The 21,333-nt window shown below is 39.5% G+C and overlaps 1 protein-coding gene across 1 annotated transcript in view; it reads right to left on the minus strand.

Moving 5' to 3' along the window:
* dcc (DCC netrin 1 receptor) overlaps positions 1-19,152 on the minus strand; it is a 239,746-nt gene extending 220,594 nt beyond the window's left edge. Inside the window, 1 exon segment of the mRNA XM_051072616.1 lies at positions 18,459-19,152. Within this exon segment, the coding sequence (XP_050928573.1) occupies positions 18,459-18,573 (115 nt within the window). The 5' untranslated portion in view covers positions 18,574-19,152.
* Between the last annotated feature and the right edge of the window lie 2,181 nt (positions 19,153-21,333).

Raw genomic sequence — 21,333 nt, forward strand, 5'->3', positions numbered from 1 at the left:
AAATCATTAGAGTCAAAGTATTTCATTTACAGTAATGTAAAGATAATGTACATGAAGCAACTCATACATATATGTATCTGTGAGAATGAGGACAAAGATACTACAAGATGAAACACATGCTCTTCTTCTTTTTCTTCTTCTATCATTACAGAGATGTTTTTTAACAAATCAAGCCGGGTTGACGGTCTGTGATTGACACTGACTGCTTCAGGAGATTCACTCTACGGCTTCACATAAAACCCCAGAGCATCAGAGAAAAGGTAATGGTAGGGGATATGGACCAAATGAATATCATCAGACCTTAACCTTCCTATCAGTATGAAGCAGAGTTTCACGACTGATGCGACCATTTATTTTCTCTGATTATATGTGCAACACCCATCGGCTGCATTGCAGAGTATCGTGCCATTTCATGTGCTTCAGCTGATGCCTCTAACACACATCATACGGACAAAGAAGTCGTAATGGTACAGAAGAAGAGATTGGGCTCATGTGCATCAATCCACAATGACAGCCAGCAAAATGGGGGGTGGAGGGCGTAGGGTTGGTTCTCCCGAAGGGGAGTGGGGGAGGGGGAGGCTTCATTCAACTTCTCTTTCAAGCTCTCTTTTTCATTCTTCTCACAACTACTTCTGGCACTTTTCATGTGTTCAGCCAGGGTCAAGACCACAAATGCCTTAAGGGGGAGACTATGAAAGCTTTCACCCATTTCAGTTCTTGGAGACAGATCAGGAAGGCAGTGGGACGCAGCCATTTCTATCCAAATATTGCATAAATGTCAACCAAATTTCCCACAAAAAAAAAAGCCAATTATTATGTATTTCCATCCACTACTGACGTGAGGATTAGAAGTTGGTTCATCAAGATAAACAGTTGTGGAGCTAAATCTCCATTTTGGTGACATTAAACCACAGGAAACAACAGCACAACTCTAAGATGTAATGAAAAGAGTACCGGTCGTACCATGTGGAAAACATGTTGGAAATGTCCCATCTCTGTCTCTTTCAGGTTTTAATTCATTGAAGGTTACAGTCTCGTCATCCTCTGACGTTTATTGTTTGCCTCTATTCTCAGTCTCTTCAGTGATGTTGATGTACATCATGATTAAGCGAGTTTCTACTGCACTTTGAGCAATTTTTAAGCAACTTGACTGTTCAGAGACACGGGTGTCATGTAAACTAATGGACAACAGCAGTCACAGAATTGCTTTGCTCCAGTGTGATCCATTCTTTGATCATTTGATTAATTGATCCATGAAGACAAAGAAGACGCTTTACATTTTTACATTTCACAAATTCAGATCTTTGGAATGTGGCAACTCGTAACTGAAAGGGGCTGGATGAAAAGTAAATTCTATCTTTCACAGTTACAACAAATGCTATGAGAACACTATGTTAAAATCATAGAAATCTCTTTATTTCTGTATGGTAGAGCTCTTTGATGACTCTGCAGTTACAGCTGTAGCAATATTTTCTCAGTGGGTCCCCTGATACTACTGAGACTTTTTACAGATTTATGTTAATTTTGTCAGCTGATTTCCGACATCTGGATTTCATCCTCAACACTGTAAAGTTCTTCTTTATACTCTAGGCTTTCATATTTGTAAATAAAACTTGCCCAAATACAGACTGGAGCTGGAAGATTTAGATCGGGGCCATTTAATTTGATGCCACTGATTAAATCTCACACACCAATTTAAAACCACCAATTTATGACATGTTTAAAGGGTTTTCTGAATCTGACCTGCAACACTTCAATCAAGTGAGCAAACTTCACCGCACATCAAGAAAAATGTTAGGATAAGAATATGAAAGCGTTATCGCACAAGGCTTAATTTCTGCTATGACTTCAATCTAACCTCACTTAATCATTATGTAGAAAATCAAATTGTTACTTGTTGAGATATCTGACTCTGGAACAAAGATTTGGATAGATTACCAGACTGTTTGACCAATATTCACAGACAAACTGACAGATGACTGGCAGGTCCTTCTTAATAATTAATACTTGAAAGCAGGAATAAGTTCTGGCAGTATCTCTGTCACCTGCTGTGAATGTCTCTCAAACAGAAACATGAAAGCAGCTGCTGGGTAAAAGAGAGCCTGGACTGCAGCCAATCAGCTGTCAGAGTGGGAGGACGATGCCTCAGACGCCAAGTCTGCAATGAAAACCTTGTTAGATGGTCCAATCTGTTAGAAGAGAGACAGCAGACTGTGAGATGACAGTATGTCAGAGTCAGAGCAGAGAGGGATGCTCATCTTCTTCATGTAAATAATGGAAGAGCTTTAATTTTAATATTCAAATCAGGTTCAAATTCGTCTAATATTAATATAAATAGTGAGACTTTCAGTAGTTTGATTACTTTTATTTCTTGGCAGCCAACTCTACATATTTGAATAGATAGCACAACAACTGAAATCTTTGTGTTATTTGGTTGTTTGAGCAGATTTTCATTGAAAACATTCCTCACTTCACTGGCAGGTTTCTGCATCTTACCTGAGAGGACAGAACAAAAGTTAAGAAATATGAGTCTGGGTGGAAAATTAAGTGACTACAAAAGAGGATTGCAGAAGGAGGCGTTCAGCAGCTACAGGAGCTATAATCAGAACCAATCCAGATGTGTAAAACGTTTGATGCTTAGAGAGGAAGAGGAAAGATGCTGCCAGAGCTGCACAATGTGTAAAATACATAATAACTACATCCAGACAAAAGGAACCAGACTGTGATTGCGTTGCACCAGCTAATTGTCAGTTCATGATTTAAGTTTATGTGTAAGGATTTTCCTCATGTCTTGAAAACAACCAGGAAGGGAGTTCAAGTTACATCTTGCTGTTTAGCACTTAATGCAGCACAGTACACAGTACAGCTGAGGATGATGGGAATGACATTAGTTTTGCAGGTATTTGGTCATATAAGTATTGAACAATCTTAAATTCTGACCTGATAATAGAGCCAGATGAGACATGGGTATAAGAATAATTACTGACTCTGGAGTTTACTTTGTCCTCTGAATGAGAAGCTGAATAAAGCCTGTAGCTGCTTTCTAGCAGATGAAGTTTAACGACATCGGATGAAAGTTTTTAACTCCTGTTGTCCTGATGTAAAAGAGTTTTTTAAACTGCAGCAGTCAGAATAATAACCTCATCAGTGATATTAATTAATCATTCTGTGATGTCAGCAGCATGTCGTCGTCCTGCAGCCACACTGTCGCTTTCTGTTGCCGATGCAGCTTGATATGGCTGCTGGCAAATTAACATCATGACCAAACGCTGCACACAGGAAACCTACTGATGTGGCTGCAGGCACCACGCTGCTGTGACCGTGTTCACGTTCGTGTGTATGTGTGTTTTTATATGTGACTCTGGCTGGTTAAGCCAATGTGACATTTCTCTGAAGTTTAGTTCTGTTGAAACAAACTGAAATGTGAAAGTTTTCCAGGTCAGTGAAGATGTTCCAGTTTTAGACACAGAGACCGGTTCTCTGAAGGTCATGACCTCTCTGACACATCCAGGGTCATGATGAAGATTGGCAGGGTTGAGCTAACTGACAGTGATTTCATAAAAGCTGTACTTCTAACCTTTATCTCTCTGGGGGAGGACGACAGAGGAGACAAACTGCTGCGTTCGGGGCTTCGGGAAAAGACTATGCCACCATTTTTATCGCGTTTAATCACATCAAATCTAGATTCTTTTCTTTTTTTTTTAAACAAACTTTGTTGACAAAGTGACTGCAGGTACACAAGTAAAACACAATTTATCCTGCTTGGCAAAGCACAAAGCTGACTAAAACACAGAAGCAGAAAAATATATAATGGTCATATTCAGGAGAAGTGCAAAGTAAATCCCATTTTTTGTCTGGTGACTGGTAAACAGAAACAGAAACTGAAATGACCGATCAGTTTTAAATTGTTTAAGTTCACTAGCTTTACTTAAAAGTCTGGACAAAAAAGACAATATAGACTATTATATCAGTTTTATCTTAGATTTTCTATATATATTATAGGCGTTGCAGACATGACGCACTGAAAATCTGTTTATCTAAATTTTGTGAACTGTTATTCTTTGTTTTTGGACTTTGTATAGTATCGTTTGAAAATGTGAATGCTGCATTTTGGATCTGCATTGTATCTATATGGACATATTTGTACGCATAATGCAATGATCACAACATTAAGATGAATTTAGTGATTTTTGAGATTTTCAAACACAAGATGCAACATCATTACATCATTGTATTTTTAGTATCAATGTATATTTGATGCACCAAATATGTATATTAACAACATAATTCGTTACATTGATAGAAAATTTAATCCAGCCACAACTATTTTTCCTACATAACATATTTGCTATTGCAGTTTAGTGATGTAATTTCTAGGAGACAGGGTTGCCAGGTTACACCTCTCAGGTTGCCCCTCTGTAAAGAGCCCAGTAGCTTCCTGAAGTCTTGGTTTTTGCCTGGCAACCGCTCCCAGCTGAAAAACAGTCTGGCACAAAACCCACCATAAATTGGCCAGTTGTCGTTTTTACATTTGGACTTGCATCCACATTTGACAAACAGGCTCTAACTTGTTGATTAGTGAGCTCTTGAGGTGCTGGTAGATGGACAGAGCCCATAGTTATTTCCTTGTTTTCCAGTCTTGCTAAGATAAGCTAACCAGCTGCTGGCTGTAACTTCATATTTACTGTACAGCCTGTCAAACTATTATACAATGCTAGAAGGTGTTGGCCTCCTGTGTGTGTGGGTGTTTACATAGTTTATCACTGTCAGGTGATAACTGCTCTTTCACTATTTAGTGGTAAAACTCCACCTTCAGAAAATAAGTAATCAAAACAAAGACTTTACATCATGGAGGCACAGGGTTTTCATCAGACACAGGTCTGTGTGTAAGTCTGCTTTTTCTGTGTGCGAGTGTTTGCGTGAGTGTGTGTGCTGCATGCAGGACGCATCACTTATCTTTATAAGTGGCTATAAATCCAGCTGGCTGTGCTGCGGCAATGGGCGGCATGCTGCTGTTGGTATGGGGAGGGTGGGGGGTGGGGTGTTCGTTGAGCGTGCAGGGTTCACTGGTTTCTGGAGTCCTCCTTGCTCTCTCGCTTGCATGATGCCACGCCTCACTATATGAATATTTATGAGAGGAAACTACTGCAGTTGAGGCGATTCATCTCATCTGCCGCGGGCTGCAGCTCTGCACAGGAAGTGATCGTCTCTCACGCCATCCTGGATGTTTCTGAACTCCAGCCAAATATGACAGACTCTGTTTGCCATCTCCAGACCTCAGCAGCTTGATCGTCTTGTTTGTTTACAGCAGAACAGGACTCCAGGAGAATGACAATTTGGGATGCTAATTTTAGGCAATTTCCTTAATCAATAGTCAGCCATGTTTGCAAACAATAGTTGGGTAATTGTTAACAATTTATGTATTAGAGTGGTCTTTTTCCAATAAATTCCATTAAATTAAATCATTCCAGTAAATTAGAAATTTAAAGAACAGATTAAGTAAACACCAAGTTACTTAAACAATACAAGACAATGACTCCATTTAAAATTATAGAGCTTCCACTTTATCATTATTTAGCAATTGGCCAGGCACGATCCAAAATATTAAAGAGAGTAAGCAATGCTGCACAACATACAGGCTTCATTAGAGAACAGGCTAAACATGCTGAACATGCTACATCCAAAAATTCTAATCGAATATTGCCACATAACCTTTATCAGTCCAGGGAATCTTTCAAGATTTATTGATAATAACAATGATTGTATTGATAAGATATATCTATTCTCAAACCAGGGGAGAGTCGCTTATAGAGTTAATTACTTATAGGTTGACTATGTGTGAAACATGTTTCATTATAGTACTGCTTGTCCCTAATGTTAGCACTGCAGCTAGGCAATAACTGTGTAATTTTCACAACTTTAAGCTACACTATTCATGAACACAACTGCCACAGTGAACATGGATGGCAAGGAGGTGTGTTGTGCAGCAAACACGTGGAACTCCATCTCATTAAACTGTAAGACTACAGTACATTTCCTGACAGTTATACCACACATTCTCACCTTCTGCATTGTTGGTTCATATATTTTTCAAATTATTAATGGCAATTAATTGAAAAACTAAAACTTAAAAAGTAGTCATAACATACCTGTGCCCTCTCACCTCTGGGTACAGATTCAAACCAGAATAGTTCTGTTTCCATGTACATGTAAAATACACTGCATGGTCAAAGCTGATGAACATGTCTTTCTAAAACTATGGCCATCAATGTGCTGCTCTAACAGCCTCCACTCCTTTGGTTTCAGTCTTTCTACCAGATGTTGTGCCTGCTGCAGGGATTTGCCCTCATTCAGCCATGGGAGTATTAGTGAGGACCAACACTGATGTTGGGTGATAACTGACATTCCAGTTCATCCCAGAGGTGTTGGGTGGGGTTTAGGGCAGGGCTCTGTGCAGCCTAGAAAACCATTTCTTTATGGAGCTGGCTTGTCATGTTGAAACAGAAAAGCAACAAACATAAACTGTTGACACAAAGTTTGAAGCACACTGTTGTTTCACTATTGATTTCTCTTCATTGGAACTAAAGGGCCAAGCCCAACCATGAAAAACAGCCCAGACCAAAAGTACTAAATACATGGACAGGGCTGTCCCCTTGTCCTGTTGCAGTGTTGGAAAATGTATATACTGTAATTGTCTCTGTGATGTGCACATACCACCATGATGTTTTGTTTATTTTTTTATTTGACGACCAACACTCACCAGCCATTGTGCACCCCTGATACTCAACCTGCACTATGCACTATTGGATACTTGGGATACTTGGAGCCTGTGTTTTGCACTGCTGCAAGCCACTTAAATTCACCACAGGGCAGTTAGAGCAATTTATGAAAGATGTTTCCTCAGGCAGTGAAGCAGAGTCAGAGTACTCTTGGCATTTTGTATCATTCCAACAACAGTATGACTGTCACTATTTTTATCTTTACTCAGATAATGCAGGTACTCATGTAGGCAAAAAAAAAGTGCCAGTACTCCAAACTAGGGTTCCAACTAAGTAATTCTATTCATTATTGATTAATCTGCCTGTTTCTGGAATTTGCTGTAACACTGTTAAACTCATGATGGACAGTTGGAAAAAAAAGAAGAATCTAAATCAATTAACAGCCACAGACATCAACTTTTTTATTCCACACATTTGTCTTCCTTCCAAAACCTGGGGCCTGCATAACCCATTATGTAACTTGACCATCAGCTGACCCAGGTTTAATATGCCATGTTCACGTCACATGGAGAAAAAAAATTGCGCCTTAACAATAAAACACCATATCCATTACATCTGGGTTTGATTACTTTGATCAATGGTCAATATAAGTCAGATATATTAGAGCTTTCTCAGTTCTAATTTTAATTTGGAAGTTGTTGTGACCTAAGTCAGAAGTTGATTCAATATGATAACTAGAACATGACATGAATGTGGTATTGTGCTAGTAACTGCTAATGAGGAGCAAGAGATGAGGCTACAAGAGGTCTGGTAAGGTTCTATGGCATCACACTTCTGTAAAAGAGAGTTTTTAGTTCGATTTATACACACACTCACAAATACAAATACAATCTTTGGTTTCCACACTAGTATTCTCAGGTCATTTTCATATGGATCTCCATTCACTAAACAAAAGAAAATCTGTAGAATCTCCTCCTGTTATGCTCCGACAATGACAGAACTGTTTATCACAACCAAAAAAAACCAGCTTAGTGTGGACAGAGGGCCAGAACAGAAAAACATGCTTTTTGAATTGGCTCAGTGTCTCTCAGTCTGTGACTCTAAACTGCGACTCAGGAGTCCTGGAGATGTTCACCATGTGTGTATCATGTAGTTTAGAATACAAACTTTTTTCATCCTGAGGCTTGAAAACTGCAGCCATCTCCACCTTAAATCAACTCCAAATTTCTCAGCAGAAAAAAACAACAACACAATGACAAAAAAGCAGGAATAAAAAGCCTGTAAAAGCCTGCAGTGGCATTAATGAGGATGACTTAAAGGTGAGGGAGGTGTAGTGCTTCTCAGGCAGGTAATGTAGGTTCCCAACATGAATAATGCATGAATGTCAGAGCAGAGCAGCTGATGTTAAATATAGACAGCTGAGAGCCCAGGATGTAAATGAAACACTAATGTTCAGACCCAAGGCAAATGATCTTTCTGTAAATTACTCACAGGGCTTTTTGTTTTGTTTTGTTTTGCTTTTGTTTTTTCAACCAGCCATCTGAATAATGCAGGAGACAGGAGCAGATCCAGAGACTTTAATTAAAATACTCACCAAGGCTTTCAGGCTAAAATGTTACAAATCCAGTTTGGAAAAGCATTATTCCATTTCTAATTTAAAAACACAAATTTATCAGGGCTGAAAAGGGAAACTTTTTTCCATTTGGAATCAAAGCTGCTCACAGGATTCTCTCTTTGTGTCAGACTTTCTTCTGCTGCAGCCAAAGTCAAGTTTTTGAAAATGTCTCATCATGATCACGGGATCGGCCATTGTTACGAGTTCTGATGCACTTTTCAAATCCAGGGACCTTATGAATATTATGCATATTGTGATGGGTGAAACCTAGTTACATTTTGGGTTCCTGCATCTGAAGCAGAAGATTTTGTTGGGCTTCTTAACCATCTTTATACCGGCCATAATCAATAATAATTTTTAGATATAAAAAGAATCACACAACTGCTGTCACTTGTAGTGATGACAATTATCATATCACAATTCTTTTTCACACAATTTACTGTTTTGGTTTGGTCTCTCTGCTTTCATGGTGTCTTTCTCATCAACTGTTTCCAATAAAGAGGCTAAACGCACTATACCCTATACCTGCTCAGCATCAACACTGTGGAGCACTGAGCAGCTCAAGAACTCTTAAACTCCTGTTGGTCCATATTCTGCTGCCATCAGAATGATGATGATGATGATGATCTGTATTCACCTTCAAAAACTCATAACTGGTCCAAACTTTCACTGAAGAGTCAGAGAAATTACTCAAACCTGTGTAAATAATACATGTACCTTCAGGCTACATGCATCATACTTTCATTCATTCCCACTCAGCTGTGTTTTGCTTGAGGTCAACCACTGACTGATAAATTAAGCTGTACTGTACTAACACAAAGGAAACCTCCATGTGTTTCTGTTTGAATTGTATTCTCACTTTTGTAAATGACTTTCTGCCTACTGCAGGAGTGAAAAAACAAAACAAATTAAACTGAACTGAGCAGCGGCTAACACGCTGTTTTCACTCGTCCACCTTATTAATCCACTGCTCCTGGCTGTGATTACACACAAAGAATCCTTTTCTTTTGGCTGGGAAATCAATCTCCCAGGCCTCTGTGACTACTTTTCATCTGTTACAGGAACACACTGCAAGTCCAGGGCTGCAGCTTAACACACTGTATGAAAGTTCCAACGTGTCTATGTCCAAGTCAAGAACAACAAGTTTCAAATGTTAATCAACAAGCCCCAAGTCAAGATCAAAAAGTCCAAAATCAGTTCCCAAGCAAAGATAAACAAGTTCCAAGTCAGAAGTTAAGACCAGCAACTCCCAAGTCTCAAATCAAGACCGGAAGTCCCAAGACAAGTCCTTAAGTTTTGAAACCCAGGGGCGCTAAAAGCCCCTCCTTTACTGCTAGGGATGTTTTGGTAATTTGATTAATTGCAAATTTGTTTGGAAATTTGCACCAAGAACAACATCAACTAAGGCAAGACGTGCATTACTAGCTTATACTGGCCCTGTTTTGAAGAGATCCTGTATCAAAATTCAGCCTTAAGTTGTTAATGTATCTTACATTGTTCTCACGTGGTACACATGATAAAGTTGGTCCAACTTTATTTAATCAAATTATCACAGTCGCGCACAAATTAAGTATTATGACACAACAGCACCAGTTGCTTTGGACCTAATTGGATCTTGATGATTAGGAGGAAGTCAAAATGGAAGTCAAATCATGACTTTATAACTGATTAAATATGCAGGTATTTTCTTCTTCATACATCATTAATAGATAGATGGATGGGTGGATGGATGGTGGTGTAAATTAACATCTCCTTGGTGTTAAAAGCCTGCTGTGTCTCTAATGGATTGTCTCTGACTTAATTATTCAGCTCTGCTTATTAATGAAAAGGTTTTACTGCTCTGAGCTTTTAGCTTTAATGTGATTCTTGATTAAATTTAGCTCCTCTTGCTTCCATTGTTTGTTGTTTTTCTGCTGCGGTTGGAGTTTCATTGTTGCTGTCGGCTGAACACCTTGAAGAAGGTTGATGACTCTTAATCAAGCAGAAGGTGAAATAACATCTGTCTTTCAATTAATGCATCTCTTCCCCTCCACTTTCTAAAAGTAGAGGGGAGACATGTAAATTTGACACGCACATGAATCATCCCAGTGGCAGTGTGGTGTGACTGTGGTGGATTTGAATTGTTTACTACCCATCGTCCCCCATGTTCTGTCTGTCCCCTGACCTTTGTTTCAAGACATAAAAACTCTGGGGGAATAACAGATAACAGAGGGTGAAGCAGATATCATTTTTACAGATGATCAGAAAAAACAAGCTGAAGATCATTAATCAATCTGTATTTTCATAAGATCAGAAGAAATATATGCCGTAATGTATTATTGTTTCATGCTATCCAAAATCAAACCTTTGGATAATAATGTAACAAATACAATGTGTAGATTCATTTTTGTGAAGTTATTTCATGATGACAGGAAAACAAAACTCTTTAGATCAAACGAAAACTGAATGTAACAGGTTTTCTGAAGTAACTGAGATCTTTGACGGAAAAAAAAAAAATCAATTTCTAACCTGCATTATCAATCAAAACTGCCCACACATTCAAATATAATGTTAATTTTTGCAAACTATATATTTCTGTTGGAAATATTTTGATCTGTTTACACTCTCTTCCTTCTCATTTCATTCCTAAAAACATCCCTGGGCAGACCGAAGACACAATCATCCATCACTTCCTGCATTGGGATATAACTGATCACGCTAATTGATTCTGCTGGTGGACTGATAGAAGGAAGATGGTTCTGTGCTGTTGAACTCGATCAGTCTTCAGTCTCATAATCAATATCCTGATATCAGCAGAAAGATTAGGAATTATTTCCAGCAGCAGTCATCTCTGTGTGATCATCAGACTCTTCATCAGCTGATCAATAACTTATCACTAATACAAGGACAGAGGCTCTGCTGTTCCAGACCTATTGATCAGAAGGGAGCTTTCATTTATTTCAATTAAAGCAGAGATGGATCGATAATACAGAGGCATCAAGAACTCTGCAGGACAAGCATGGCACTGATGCAAGAGTCAAAAGTTGGTGGTTTCATGTTAATATTAGGTAAAATTAGATTAAATTGTGTAAAAATAACTTAAATAGCATCAGATCAGATTCCATATGACGAGATGTGAGATAAGACAATAAGTATTAAGGCAAAACAGAACATGACAAGATGAAATTAAATCCAACAAGATGAGAAGACAACTCAAAACTAGGGAAAGCATGTGATGGCTCAGAGCTTAAGGTTGATCATGATCATGATCATGAGGAAATATCTGAAACCTACCTATGTACTACAGCGCTGGATGACTTGAACTCACAAAGCTTGATCAACAAGGTTCAGGCCAAAAACCATGTACATGTGTGAGAGGGATAGTGATGTGAAAGCAAAAAGGTGTCTCCAATTTCTTCTTTAAGAGAAGGAAGTTGTCAGGAATGACTGTCTGTGTGTGTGTGTGTCAGAAATGATTGAGCGCTGACTTATGAGACTGCAGTTCCAAACACAATGTCATGAAGAAATTAACACTTATTCTGGCCATACGGCTCTGAAGTAATGAGTCTGAGACCACTGCAATGCTTAAACATACCTTTGAATAATGTCAAAAAAGTCATTTTCCTATGTGTGTGTCTCGGTATTGGCTGCTGTTAACAGGATTTTCAGAATAAAATCCAAAGAAATCAGTTGGACAAGCTGTGGCTATTTTACATCATTATACTCGTGTCTTAATGACTCATATATAGTAAGTAACAGTAAGTAATAGTTAGTAACTCAAAGAAGTGAAATTACAGATCATATGAGATGAGATTAAATGGGACAAAAACAGATGAGTGATAAGACAAAATAAGGTAAGGTCAGATAAGACAAGTGTACATTACACAAAATGTGAGGAGATGAGATATTAGATGAGATGAAATAAGATTAAAATAGATGACATAGGACAATGAAAGTTAAGGAAACTCAAGACTAAAATGAGGTCAGATGGGATAACAGATAAGATGAAACTATAAATATATGTGTGTGTGTGTGTGTGTGTGTGTGTGTGTACTTTGTTTTCCCTTAAAATGGAGATCAATATCATATATTCATAATGATATATATACACAATAGAATATGAATGAATGCACAAGATTTCACTTAATATTTATACTAAAGTGTTGGCAGCAGACCATAAGTGAGCAGAATGTACACACACACACACACACAAACACATGACACGCTTCTGAATGTTAGACGGCGAAAACAAATCCTCCTCTGGATAAGGACAAAGGTTCAACAATAAATCTGCTCAGTCCTAATACCAACATAGTTCTGATTCGTGCAGCATTGTTCAAATGACCACACCCCCCCCCCACATACACACATATTCATGTTGAGAGGCTGACAACAAAAGGAATAAAACTCCACAGCAAAATGAGGCTGATAATCCTCAGACAGATGAGAAAATGTGTGACGAGGACAGAGGCACTCTAAGACAAACACAACAGATAAAGCAAGAGGATTGTGAACGTCACTTTGCGATGCGGGACAAAGAAATCCTCATAAACCGTTTTCATTATATCTAGTAGCTCCAGGGAGCCACTACTTGGTGCTAAGTTAGAGGCAACTCGCGTGGAAAATAATCACCCGTGAACAATATACAGTAACACTGAAATAACTAATTAAACGCAGCTTAAAGAGGCTTTTGCTGTGAGCAGATACAAACGGTCTTTGAACAGAGGTTCAACAACCTCCTGATTCTGTTGTGAACATTGTTTGTTGATTTAACTTCTTATGATCTATCTGTTATTCAATAAACACTGTAGGCCTGATCATCAGCCTAATCAATGCAACTGAGCGATCAGCTGGCACAGCTGATATTTCTCTGCTGCTGTTTCCTTGTTACCTTTGCCTGCTCCTGATAATGGTTTAGTGTTAATAAGCTAAAAACTGTCTTGAGCTTGTCCAAAGTGAGGCATCGTAACTGCTATTGTTCAGATCAACATGAAATTTGTAGTCAATATTAACTATACGGGACATTTAGGTCAGCCACTGTTCAAATTTCTTCCCCTGTCTGCGCTGTGACACCAAAGACGTCCAATAAGAGGCCAAGGAGGTTGCTTGTTTTCCACAGTATCTGACACATTTAAATGTAAAGGCGACGCTGCAGAGGACCTCTGCTCTGTCAGGTTCACCGGCCTGGTGTCAAAATTAATGACGAATAATGAAGGTTAAAGCTCACTGGGAATAATCTAATAACACACCCAAAACAAAAACAAAGATGATGTATTTACCTCTGTTTCACTTCCTCCAACACTCCATCTATCTTCATTTGGACAGTAAAACATCCTGGCGGCAGGAGGAGGAATTACAAGAGTCTTATAAGAGTTTTGCACAGTTTTTTCTGACACCTTCTTCTTCTCCAATCATTTCAGTGATGGAGAACATGAAAATCACTTGCTTCCAGTCGCAAAAAGATCCCAGCTTGTTCCTGTCATGCAGAATCATGAGGCTCTCCAATGTCCAGCTAAGGAAATAATGTCTGTTATTATTCCTGTTTCTATAGCTGCAGGTGAAATAATACAAGCAGCTGCTGATTAGTTGCAGTGTGTGCAAGGCTGAGTGTGTCACTTCTCAGAAGAAAACTGGAAAATGTACCTGAACTCAAAGTGCAGAAATTACTGGACAGACTGGCAGCAGTGTGATGCCTCGTGGTCTGAATGAACAGCAGCACAAGCCCTAAAATCAATGTAGTTATAGAAGTTAATCCCAAAAATAAGCTGTTTTTCATGCTTCAAAGACAAAGTTGGAAAAACAAATGAAAACCCTATGTTCATCTCTTTCACCAATACAACATTCTGTAGTCAACTGCACTATAATGTTCTAACCAAGTGAATCTGTTCACACTCTGCCTCACATATGTTTTTCTACTGACATGATGATGATGATGATGGTGATGATGATTGGAAACAACTGCTGCGTACAGAAGAAGTTAAAGTTGATTTCTTTCCCCACGATCACCAAAGAGGTGTTTGGAAAAAAAAAAAAAAAAAAGAAGCTGCGTCAACACCTTGCCAACTGTTTGTGTCTCAACTAAAACATTCTGCTTTGGGGTTGTGTGGCAGCCTTTGACACAGGAAACATTGCACTAAGAGAGGGAATTCCACAAAATATCAGCAAGTCTGGATACTAATGTCCTGCAGCCAGTGAAGGGAGCGCTACTGCTGGCTTCTACAATGTACAATTATCTTTTTGTTTGTTCTGTCAGATCTTTTTTTTTTTTAAAAAACTTTGTCTGTGCTGAACAGAATTATGGATGTATAGAAGTGGGCATTAACTTGTATTTAGTCTGTTTGGAGTTGGATGAGCCATCACTGAGACACACAGAGTCAGATAAGCCTGATATATATATATATATATATATAGGTGAATATTATTGTTTGAGTGTGTGTGTGTGTGTGTGTGTGTGTGTGTGTGTGTGTCAAAGTGACAGAAACTAGCTTAATGTAGAGGATTTGTGGCTGCAAACTGTTCAGTTCATCTTAGGTGTAAAGGCGTGCACTTTCCTTGTTACTGAAATGATGTTGCTGTTTTAACTTTTTGGCACTTTACTATGTGGCCAATTGCCTCACATGACCTCTACTTTTGTGTAGTAAAATAGTAGTAAAGGCCACTAACACGGGCTGGGTGTGGTGATCCTGATGCATACATTTTATGAATCCAATTTGACTACTGCACTACTGCAGCAGAACCTGTGACTGACAGGCAAATAGCTTTTTCCCATTATCTGGAGAGTACACTGTGTTTATGGACAATATGATATTATCCAGTGACTGGGGAAGGGGGCTCACAAACAAAGTCTGATCCCCATTCCAGCACCAGGCCTGCCCCGCTCCTGGAGATGGGTTAAACAAAAGGGGATGGAGCAACACAGCTAACAAGCTACAATAGCTTCCTCCATTTTGGACTCTTCAGCTCCTCTCAAAGGTCAGAACTGTCAAGACGACTTGGTATTATTCAGCTGGGTGAATTTGTGTGTCAAAGTTCACCAACTTAACACAAAAGATTTGTATGGATTTACTTGTCCTATTGAAATCAGTTGATTTGACCACAGGATCTGGCGTTGCAAATGGTGGTGTGACGAAGCCTTTTGTCAGGAGTGAACCCTGGCTGATCAAACAGCCTGCAGATGTTCATTTCAACCAAAGACTCTACCCAACTCTCCTTCAGGTAAGGTTGAGGAAGTCATCTGTGAAATGATCTGCTGACATGACAGGCTGGAATGAAAAACAAAAAAAAAAACTACATGCTGTTTCCTCTCTGGTCTTAACAAACAAAACACATCTGTGAAAGAGAGCAAGACCTGCTTCTGGAAAAAAAAAAAGTCTTCTGGTGTTCAAGAGAATCAATGTGTATGACGGTTTAATGAATGAGGTGGGAAGAGGAGCGATGGTTGTGTGTTAAATGACGCACAGTTAAACGCTCGGTCTGACTAAAATATTCAGCAGAGGATTTAAGAGTCAAGCTGCTGAAGAAATATCAGCCGCACACACACACAGAGTCAGAACTGCTCAACTGATCCAGCAGCTACTCTCTCTCTCTCTGTGTGTGTGTGTGTGTGTGTGTGTGTTCTCTCCTACCACCAATTAGCTTAATTAAAGTGTTTGGACATAATTTATTGACAGCAGGAGACTCACAGAGAGAAGGAGAGTCAGTCCAGCAGCTCTCAGATCTGTTTGTTCAATAACCTAAAACCATGATGCACAACAACAAACATCAAATGATTCTTAAACAACACTTTGGGATATTTAAAGTGGACTGAACCAGCAATTTCATTATTAAGTGAGATGAGATGATTCATCAGTGTACATTACATCTACTACACAATATTAGGGGCATATAGATTCTCCTAAATCCACAGTTCAGTTCAGACCGAGCTACAGGCCAAAATGTTTCCATACTGCTGACTTGAATGTGGGTCTGCAATCTCAGGATTATCATTCATCCGGAGCTGGTTTAACTGGCTCGATCATAACTGGGTGTCACAGTCATCAGTCCTCCTTTATCACAGCACCAAATTGTGAACGTTTGTAACCCGCTTCCCGATCTCTGTTACAGAATCGTTATACCAGTATACAATATGTGAAAGATTTCATATGTATTCATAATGTGTTAATGTAAATTTAAATGTAAAATTAAAGTTATTTTAACTGGACTGAAATTTACATTTACACAGATAAGAACATAATCTGCATCACAGTCAGTTCATCTTTACAACAATTTACTGTTGTGTTAAATGGTTAAGTGACCTCCAGTGGCCACAGTAATTATGAGAAGGGCTGTTCCCCTATCTTAACAGCATGTTTATTACTGTAACCATAGCAACAAAGGTCCTCTAAGCTTAAGGAGGTAATTATTTTAACCCAAACCAAGATTTTTTTCCTAAACCTAACCAAAGTTTTTAACCTCACCACACGGTGACCACTCTATAAGCTTTACCACATGTTGATGACGATGAAGGCCAGATACACAGCAGTGCCTCTATGCTGCCATAGAGGCACTGTTTCAGGATACACTCCTCATAATCTACACAGCCATTCAATTTGGTCATTCAAACTTCTTAATTCCCACAGAAACTACATTAAACCCACGACAACCTGGTCAATGAATGGCAAATGTGAATCATACAATACCAAGGACAATTCTCTGTCATCCTGTACAGCATACAACATTATCCACTCATCTGGATAAATATTGTACTGTGTATTTTTTAAGTTTTTCTTTCTAGCTGTTTGAACCATTTAAACTTTTAACTAGATTTATTTTCATATAGTTTTATATTGTGTTCTTACCTTTCTCTTTGTTTTTTGTACCATGTGATTTGGGTGTTAGAACACTGCTCTTTAATATCTATTTGAAATCAGCAGCATTAAATTTGCCAAGTAAATAGGAGCATTCATTTTAAGCGAACCATCAAAGCAGGAAACTGGTGAAATCCCATTGGGTACAGTAATGCCTGATCACACCTGGTTAAGTCCTATAAACCCAAAACCAGTCAGACCCACCAAACCTCATCGTACTGGGAGCAACTCAAAGAAGCAAAAAAAAAAATCCTGAAAGATCTGCTGATACCTGCTCAAAGCAGCAACAGCAAACAAATGGTCTGAGCCACTGAAACCTACTGAAGCCCAGTAAAATCCATCTGAACCCAGTCAAACCTGGTAACAAAGACACAGTCAAATCCAGCAGCCTAGGCCTGAACAGTCCCTGTAAACCCTATCACTCAGAGAGAAACTGACAGTGAAATACTGACTAAATCCTGAGAGATTCACTAAAAACCTCACCAAAGCAACAGCAGCTCACAGAAATACGTAGACACCCTGTAAAGACAAAGCAATATGTGGGTAAATACACAAACCCAACAAGGTAAACTTGAACAGTACCATTAAAACAAATAACTCTAGATGAAAGTGAAACTGAAACAGCTGCAAAATCCAGTTAAAGTCACTACAACCTGACCTAACACACATCAGACTGCTGAAGCCCAGTAAAATCCAATTAAACCCAGTAAAACCACCATGATCACACTAGCAGAAATCAGGTGGAACCCAATAAAGCCCCATGAAACAAACAAGAACCAAATCAAACCCAGTAAAACATGGTATAAGCCCGTCAGACCAGCAGCCTAAACCTGATCAGCCCCAGTGAATTCATTATGTTAAGTGGCACTGAAGGTAAAACGGCAGCAGAGTAAAATGCACTATAACCTGGTCTAAGCAGCAGCCTGACATATGATCAGAGCCGCTGAAACCTGCTGAAGCCCTTTGAAATCCTTTTAACCCCAGTCAAACACAATAGTCTACATCATGACCGCACATAGAAAATCCCAGTAAAACCCAGGTGAACCCGGTCCGACCCGCGTCCTCCCGGGTTAGAGACCAGGTTTAAATTGCAACCAGCAGGGAGATTCAACAAATGTGTCAGTCCTCGTTTGGTCTGCGGCAACCAGAGCAACCAGCAACGATACACACGCGCGCGCACACACACACACACACACACACACACACAGGCAAAACCCGCACACACACACACACACACACACACACAGTGGGATGGAGGCAGAAATCACGCATATATTCTCTCTCTTTTTTTCCACTCACCGTGCGCTGTGGTATGAGCAGCCAGCAGCCAGCAGAGCAGCAGCAGGTAGAGTCCTCCTGTCCTCCTCAGCACCTCCCAACCATCACCAATACATCCAACCAAAACCAGCTCCATGCTGCCCTGCTCCACTCCCGATGAGCCCGAGAAACCACAGGGACACACACCCGCAATTCCTGCTGCTGTTTGATTCTTTTTACAACACCTCCACAGAATCCAACTGTCAATTAGAAAATAAAAATAAGAAAGAGCGCCTAAGGGGTGGTGAGTCAGGAGGGTGATGAGGAGAGAGAGGGGTAAAACAACCTCTCCTCTCCCCTAAAATAACCCTGATCCCTGGTCGGGCTTGGATCCCAGAAAGAAAAAAAAATAAAAGGAAAACCCCAAACCGACACACGCGGTTAGTTTCCTCTTTTTACAGATGAGAAATAAGTTCCAGTAACTATGAAGGCAGAGTCTCCATCACTCTTGCGCGGTGCGGCTGATTCCCATTCACACAGATGCAAGGAGGGTTAAAATCCACGCTGCCTTCCCGGAGGTCTGCTCCGTCTGTTGGGGAGGACGGATGGAGAGAGTTGGACGAGGAGGAGGAGAGGGTGGGAGGAGGGAGAGAGTCGAGACCTCTCTCTCTCTCTCTCTTTCTCTGTGGGTCTATACAGCTGGGGAGAGAGGGGGTAGAGAGACCTAGGTAAAGTATAAAGCCATTGATCTAAAGAGGCTGGATGTAAAGCCCGGAGATGGAGCTGGAGCCCGACAGAGGAGGCACAGCAGCGGGGAGAGATTAGCTGAGCTCTCCTGCCCTCTCTGGTCACACTGGGAACTTTAATACAGTTACACCTGGGAGATAATGTTCATCAGTTTATCAACTGGCTATATGGTGTACGTCTATTAATAATGCGCGGATTATTTAGAATTTTATTGTATTATTTACATTCACATTTTTTTGTATTTTAAGCACACTATTTGTTCAATTGTATTTGTATGGAAGCCCATTTGCACCAAGAATATAAGTACAAAGGAGGAATGTTAAGTATGACTAAATAAAAAGTCAACATCAGTCTATAATAAGTTAAAAGAGTGGTAATAACATTTTTGACTTCTTATCTTATAATTTTTATGTAGACAGCTATTTTAATATCTCAGGCTTTTATCTATAAAATGATGACTTAATATTGCTGTATTACTGTATTTATTAAAGTCAAAAGGAATACTCAGGCAAGAATTTAGTGCCTCAGAATTGTTACTTGGTGAGTAAAATGTTGATTCATAAATCATCGGTTTGACTAATTTTCATTAGGCCCGATCAGAAAGTGTGAAAAGGTCCTAATGGAATTGCTCAGATTATTAGGGCCCGAGCACTAGCATGCGAAGGCCCTATTGTAATCGTAGGAATTATTATTATTCTCGTGACAATAAAATCGTATTTTTGAGGGCCTAAACATGCTCAAAAACTCACAAAACTTTGCACGTGCATCAGACCTGGTGTACATTTATATCTGATAGGGGTCTCATTCATTGGTGCAATAAAATGGTACTATAGCGCCCCCTTGGACATACTCAAAACCCCCTTATTGTGAAAATTTTGATGTTCTGTTGAAGGGCATGTCTGTGGCGCCGTGGCGAATTTCAATGTTTCGCCATTTACCAGGAAGTTGATGTAACTCATGCATACTTTGACTGATCTGCCCTCTGTCCTGAACCCATCTACATTCCAATATACAGATATAATCATAGCGCCACCTATTGGCAACAGGAAATGATGTGTTTTATCTAAGTGGGTTGATCTGATTGACCTCAAATGTGGTCAGACAAGCATTAAGATCATAATGGTGCTGAATTGTGAAGACTGTGAGTCTTCATGGGACACCCTTGCTGTGTTGCCATGGCGAATTTCGATGCCTTGCCATCAAACAGGAAGTTGTTATAACTCCTGCAGGCACTATCCAGTCTGCCCCAAACTTGTGTGTGTGTCATGACCTGAACACATCTACATCTACGACAAGGGTCTGTGACTGAGAGTCCAACTTGTTCTCTTGCTTGAGCTGATTTACCTTTACTAAGTGTACAAAAACACTACATTTTTCTTTCAAAGGCAGAAATACATTTTTGATTCAGATAAAAAAATACACTATTGATTCTCTGACTAAAGTTCCATAGGCTACTTACATCATAGGATGAAAGCTGAACAAATTCAGGCCGTGAGATTAGCTGGCTGCTACTTAAGAAAGAACACCTAGAGCCAAAGAGCTTTTATTTAATCATTTATTCCATGTCAGTAGAGAGTTGTTAATAAAATGATCTGTATTTAGATGCAGTGTTTCTTTGCAGCAGAGAACAGGGTCCTTTGAATAAGAAGTTACGGCTTCAGATATGACACTGATTGGATTTCTGATATTAATATTAATATCAAAATTAATATTAATCAATTTCTTTCAAAAATTGGGAAGTGGTGCACTGCAATGAGAGCTTTTCTGAAAAAAAAAATACATATCTGCTGCAGTGAGTACACGTGGTAATGCAATGGTTAGCACTGTCACCTCACAAGATGGTTCCAGGTTAGAACCCTGGCTCATCTGAGGCTTTTCTTTGTGGATTTTGCATGTTACCCCTCTGCCTGCATGGGGTCTCTCCGGGTGTTCTGGTTTCTCTGTGTCCCACAGACCAAAGACATGCAGGTTAGGTTAACTGGTGTTCAGGGTGTTCCCCCCCACCCCACCCCACCTCTTAAGGATAAGCAGTCTAAAAAATGGATGAATGTAAGTGATGTAAGTTTGGCCATCTGCCCAACTCCCCAACTGTTCACTATAATGGAGATTACTTTGTTTATTAATTATAATATTAAATATCAGTAGCTTAACTGTGCTGTGTATGGATGAA

Source organism: Lates calcarifer, linkage group LG9 (genome assembly GCF_001640805.2).
Source record: "Lates calcarifer isolate ASB-BC8 linkage group LG9, TLL_Latcal_v3, whole genome shotgun sequence".
Lineage (NCBI taxonomy): Eukaryota > Metazoa > Chordata > Actinopteri > Centropomidae > Lates > Lates calcarifer.